Source organism: Haliaeetus leucocephalus, unplaced genomic scaffold (assembly GCF_000737465.1).
Source record: "Haliaeetus leucocephalus isolate CR32 unplaced genomic scaffold, Haliaeetus_leucocephalus-4.0 Scaffold278, whole genome shotgun sequence".
In the NCBI taxonomy this organism is placed as follows: Eukaryota; Metazoa; Chordata; class Aves; order Accipitriformes; family Accipitridae; genus Haliaeetus; species Haliaeetus leucocephalus.
The window spans coordinates 104,785-110,540 of NW_010972714.1; the positions used below are offsets into that span (position 1 = coordinate 104,785).

The window sequence follows — 5,756 nt, forward strand, 5'->3', positions numbered from 1 at the left end:
AATGTTCTCGGCCATAGCTAGTTTTTCCGTTGAGGCCCTGCCAGCCGTGCCCAGCATGGTGCCAGCTGCTGAGGCTGGGAAGGATCCCTGCGGGGTCGAGCTGCCACCCTGCCCCGGCAAGTGGGGGACTTGCCCCACCGAGGTGCCCCTCATCGCGGTGCCAGTGCTGCCCACCTCCCTGCAGCCGCCGGCAGAGCAGCCCAGCCGGGTGGTGCCCCGGGGGAGCTGCCTGATCCACAACTGGCAGGAGGAGGTAACTCCCCACCACAGCCTGGGGGGCCAGCAGGGGAAATGTCCCTCAAAACCCGCCCCACCACGTCCCACATGCTGATCCCCTGAAGCCCCTGCTCCTAGGCAGCCCCCTCTCTTTAAATAGCTGCCCTTGGCCAAGCTGGGGCTCCCTGGACGACCTTGAGCCCAGCGGGATGGAAAGGGGATGAAATTCAATAGCACAAAAGGCACTGGCAGGCATGTGGGGAGCGACAGGGGGGCTTTGGGAGGAGAGACGGGAGCTCGCTGCTGGGTTGGCAGGAGCTGATTGTCATAGCCCATTGCAGGGACATGGGCCAAGCCATGCCACAGCCTGGAGACCCCACAGTTTGTTCAAGTGCCTTCAGAGCGCTTGGCCAGCCATAGGGGCACCCTGGGCACCCGGGGGGTCGGGATGGCTGTACGAGGCTGGCTGACCCCTGGCAGGCAGGAGAGGTCAGCCCTGCCTAAGTCACAGGTGTCCCCACTCCAGCTTTCCTGGGGAGCTGGCTGGAAGGACCGTTCGCCCTTTTTGCAGCTCATGCCTTTGGGGCTGCTCCCAGGGCTTGTGTCAGGCACCTGCCTGTGTGGCATGACCTTAGGTCTGAGGCAGTGCCCCCAACTTATGGACTCTCAGCAGGAGGGGGTGACTTACCCCCACCTCCCAACATTGCCCAGAGCTCCATGGGACTATCAAAAGCCTAAAAGCTGGAAGCGGGCACAGGGCACTGCAGGGTGGGCTCCTGCCCCCTTCCCGCAGCACCCGCCATCCATCCCCAGAGAGCCACGAACCACCTGGACACCATGCCAGGGCAGGAGCCAGGCAGCGAGGGCTTCACCTACCGGCACGGCCACCACGGGCTGCTGGTCCACCAGCTCGTCTCCCGGCCCACTGACAGCACCACCACAAAGGACACCTACCGCCCACCACACAGGGCCCTGCTGCTGGGGCGAGGTGAGGCTGAGGACCCCCACACACACCCGAGTGTGCCCCCCAAAAAGGCAGTGAAGGGATCTTAGCTGCGGGGCTGATGGCACCTTCCCCCTGCAGGGCAGCGGGAGGCCATGCTGGAGTCCATGCTCTACCAGAAATACAGGCAAGCCTGCACCCCTGCTTGCCACCCACCCCTGGAGCCATGCCCTGGAGAAGGGAACCTGCCCAGGGTGAGGGGACACCCCAGAGCTGAGGGGTGTGGGGTCTGCTCTGCCGGTAGGAAGGAGATGCTGGAGGAGATCCATCCCCGGCAGATGCCCATGGAGTCGGTCTCCACCACCCTCCGGGATTACCACGTCGGGGACTGCCAGTTCACACCACTGCCTGCCACCCAGGTACAGGCAGGGGTGAGCCCCCGCTCAGCTCACTGCAGCCCCTAGGGAGCCCACAAGGCTCCTGTGTGTCCCCCAGGCATGCTGTCCCCCCTGCCCACTGTCACATCGCTTCCACCTGCAGCCCCACAACTACTGCACGGAGCAGCCCTGCAGCTTCTGGCTGGAGCAAGCCCGCAGCCTGCCTGTAAGCCCCCCAGCACCCTGCCCTGCCAGCACCTGGGGCGACTCAGTGGCTTCTGACAGGGACCTCTTCGCTTCCCTCCCTTCCAGGGTGTCACCAGCATCTGCAGCGGGGACAGTCCCTTTCGGAGGAACGCAGCCTTCTCCACTCCCATCACTGAGTACCTAGAGCCGCCCCTGCCCTGTGCACCCCTCACCAGCTGGCTCCAGCCCCACAAGAAATAAAAAGCAGGGGGGCACAGGTGATCCCAGTGTCATTGCCACCCCAGGGTTGTCCTCAGGCTGGGCACTGGGAGGGGGAGCACCACGTCCCTGGCATCCCCTTCCCAGTAGAGCCATGCAGCGAAGGCCTGGGGACAGCCTCCAGCCCTTTCTGCAAGTCACTGTTGCCCCAGAACACGTTATGGCCCCAAGCCTCCCTCCTTGGGCACGGAGGGAGACCCCCTGGCACAGCCCTGTCCCCCGGGACCGTACCCTCTCCCGGCGCCCCAAGGCGGGTGACACGCGGCCCCCGTTCCCGTCCCCAAGCACAGGTGGGTTCCAGTAAGAGGCGGCGGCAGCGCGGCCAGAGCATGAGCTCAGAGGAACGCACTGCAGCCCTCACGCCAAAGCAAACCCCGCCGCTGCGGCCCTGCCTTCCCAGCACTGTCCCGAACCATCGCCAGCCGCCGCCACAGCTGCCCTGCACCGGCTGGCTCCCCGTGCCTGGAGCCCCAGCCCACGCCGCAGCCGGACCCCTGGGGTAAGATGCTCTGGCATGGTCAGGCATCCCCAGCCCAGGCTGAGCTCCATATTGGGGTCCCCCCCCTCAGGCCCCCACCCTGCTTGGCACTCTAGGGCAGAGCAAAGCAGAGGTCAGGGGACAGAGGGTTTGGGGAAGTTTGTATTTCAACAAAATAGTTTGCAGCGATTCCTATATTTACACCTGGGGGGGGGGGTATTTACATGACCCGGCGGGGCTATATACAGGGGAGGGGGAGACTGGGGAGGTGGGGAGCCGCGGCATTGAAGCCTGTCCTGGCCAAGGGGTCAGTCCTGGCAGGAGCCCCCATTTCCCACCCCCCGGGGAGGGGGTGACACGGGCACAACTTCTGCCGGGGGCCAGGTACTGAAAAGAGACGGCAAAGTGCCCTGCGGGGCAGCCAGGCCCCGGGAGCGGCTCAGAGCCAGCTGAGCCGTGGGGGAGAGGGCAGGGGCGGCAGGACCCCAGAGGGTGGGGAGGGATAGGGGGTCTCCCCCGGTCTGGATCTGGGACGGTTCCCCCCCTCCAGCAGAGGCTGTGGGGGGAGGTGGGCTTTGCTGGTGCCGATGGAGGGGGGGCAGGCGGTGCCGTGGCCGCTAGCCCCCCCGTGCCCAAGCCCTGCTGAAGCAGAGGGGCTGCGGTGGTGGTGGTGGTGAGCTATGGTGATGGGAGGGTGCCGGTGCATCCCGAGGGGGCCAAGCGCTGGGAAGCATGGTGGCCCCATCGGGGTTAGGGGCTCTGCCACTGCCCCCGGGCTCAGATGACTTTGGGGTCTTTCCTCTCGCCCAGCAGCCAGTACGTCCGCATCTTCCCCTTGCCCTGGGGGGCGGAGGGGGGCAGTGAGACCCTCCCTGTCCCCAGCACCGCTCCTTGGGTGCTGTCCCCAGCACCAAGGTGGACAAGGGAGCCCAGCCCCAACTCACCCACCTATCGCATGCCCCTGCGGCAGAAAGGGCTGGCACCCCACCGAAGCCCCCGCACCCTCACCTTCATCTCCACGTCCCCGCGCAGCTCCAGCTCAAAGCAGCCAAACTCATCCAGGACTTCCTTGGTGGTGGACGAGACGTGGATCTTCAGGGCTGGGTGGCACAGAGGGGCAAAAGGGACATGGCTGGGTCCGGGATTGTGGCACGACTCGTGGCACTCGACCCCGGCTGCCAGCCCCATGGCTCACCCTGGCCATTGGACTCCATGCGGGATGCGGTGTTCACCGTGTCCCCGAAGAGGCAGTACCGTGGCATCTTCAGACCCACAACTCCAGCGCACACAGGACCTGCAGGCACAGAGATGCCCGGGGCTGCTGCAGGACGGGCAGGCGGGCGAGCATCCCCCAGCCGCAGCACCAGCCGGCATGGGGGCTCACCAGTGTGTATGCCGATGCGCAGGCGGAGCTGGTCGTTGGGCCGGTGCCGGATCCTGAAGGTTTTGACTGCCTCGAGCAGGGCCAGGGCCATGCGGACAATCTCGCGGGCGTGCAGCTTCCCGTTGCGCACCGGCAGCCCCGACACCACCATGTAGGCATCCCCAATGGTCTCCACCTGTGGGGTCAGGGAGAGTGGGTACACCCCAGGCTCCCTACTGCCTGCCTCACTTCAGGGGGCTGCACTTGCTCACCCTCCCCTCACCTTGTACACGTCAAAGTTGTCGATGATGGCATCGAAGCAAGTGTAGAGATCGTTCAGCAGCGTCACGACCTGGATGGAGGAAGGGTGCGTGTGAGGCTGGGAGCAGACATGTCTCCCCAGCCCCACGGATGGCACTGCCAGGGTGTAAGCCACTCCGCCAGCCCTGCAGGGGGGCTGTCCCCCAAGCCCTGCTCTCACCTGCATGGGGGTGCTCTCCGCCGAGAGGGCGGTGAAGCCCACGATGTCGCTGAAGTAGATGGTGACGCTGTCGAAAGCCTCGGCCCGCACCGTCTCCCCGCGCTTCAGCTGCTCCGCTACAGAGCTGGTGAGGACGGGGAGGATGTTGGTGGGCTCCCACCTAAAACCCCCTGTTCCCCCTGCACCCCTTGCCCTACACCAGCATGGAGAGCCGGCAAGGGACCCCATGCTTGCATGGCAGTGGGTGCACGCTGACCCCATGCCAACCCCCAGACCCACACGCTCCCATCTCTGCCCCCTCTCACTGAGGCAGAATCTGGTAGAGGAGGTTCTCCGCCTTGCGCTTCTCCTCCAGGTAGGCCTGCGTCCGCTCCTCCACCAGCTTCTCCAGGTTGTTGGCGTACTGCTCCATGCGTGACAGCAGGTTGTCCAGGATGCTGGTGCTGCCCTCCCTGCCGGGGTGCAGGCAGCTGTCCCCGCGGGAACAGGTACCCCCCAACCACTGTCCCCGCTCCCACCCAGGGCCACCTTCCCCGCTCGCCAGCCACCCACTTGTTGAATCTACGGATGAAGATCTTGATCTGGCTGAAGTCGGGGCGCTCAGCTGGCTCCTGCGCCCAGCAGCGCTCCATCAGCACTGCCAGCTCCTCACTGTGCACCCCGATGTCGATGGAGGGGCGGAAGAAGGGCTTCTGGCTGTTACGCACCTTCTGCACAATCTCTGCCGGGGGGTGGCTGCCGGTGAGTACCGGACCTCCCCAGTGGGGATGGGACCACCCCACACTTGCCCCTCACACTCACCTTTGGGGCTCAGGTCCATGCCCTCGATATAGAAGGGGCCATTGCGCAGGGCGACCTCCTGCACGATGATGCCGAAGCTGTAAACATCAGCTTTCTGCATGCCTGGGGTGGGCAGGCGCCCCTTCTGCAGCAGCTCCGGGGCTGTCCACAGCTTCTCTGGTGGGACACGGCCATGGGGTGGTGAGGCAGGGCCACCCCGTCCCCCTAGTCCCCCAGTCCCCGGCAGTGGACACTCACTGGCATAAAGGGCATGCGTGTCCTCGCCATCACAGGGTGAGCGGAAGCTGGCCAGCCCATAGTCTGTGATCTTCAGCACGAAGCGGCTGTCCCCCACGCAGTTGGATGACTTGAGGCTGCCGTGGTGGCCGATGATGCTGTTGTGCAGAAAGGCCATTCCCTGGGACAGACGGATGCAGTGAAGCCGGCACCCGTCAGGCACCTCCCCCAGCCCTTCATGCCCCTCGCTTGGGTACCTTGACAATGTCGTTGATGAGGGAGTAGCGAAACATCCAGTCCAGGTTGATGCTCTCGTTCTCCAGGACATCCTGGGACAGCACATTGAGTGGACCCCGCCAAGCACCCCGGGGATGGTGGCACCAGCACCAGCCTCACCAAGCACCCAGCTGCGGGGG

The 5,756-nt window shown here is 65.2% G+C and overlaps 1 protein-coding gene across 1 annotated transcript in view; it reads right to left on the reverse strand.

Moving 5' to 3' along the window:
- Window positions 1–3,256: 3,256 nt before the first annotated feature.
- The window catches only part of NPR2 (natriuretic peptide receptor 2), a gene marked incomplete at its 5' end in the record, with an annotated part of 10,640 nt that continues 8,140 nt past the window's right edge, over window positions 3,257–5,756 (reverse strand). The window contains 11 exons of the mRNA XM_010569874.1: window positions 3,257–3,319; window positions 3,488–3,579; window positions 3,675–3,773; window positions 3,864–4,038; window positions 4,126–4,194; window positions 4,324–4,447; window positions 4,629–4,775; window positions 4,876–5,044; window positions 5,125–5,280; window positions 5,362–5,521; window positions 5,598–5,669. Of these exons, the coding sequence (XP_010568176.1) occupies window positions 3,257–3,319; window positions 3,488–3,579; window positions 3,675–3,773; window positions 3,864–4,038; window positions 4,126–4,194; window positions 4,324–4,447; window positions 4,629–4,775; window positions 4,876–5,044; window positions 5,125–5,280; window positions 5,362–5,521; window positions 5,598–5,669 (1,326 nt within the window). The remainder of the gene's footprint in view (window positions 3,320–3,487; window positions 3,580–3,674; window positions 3,774–3,863; window positions 4,039–4,125; window positions 4,195–4,323; window positions 4,448–4,628; window positions 4,776–4,875; window positions 5,045–5,124; window positions 5,281–5,361; window positions 5,522–5,597; window positions 5,670–5,756) is intronic.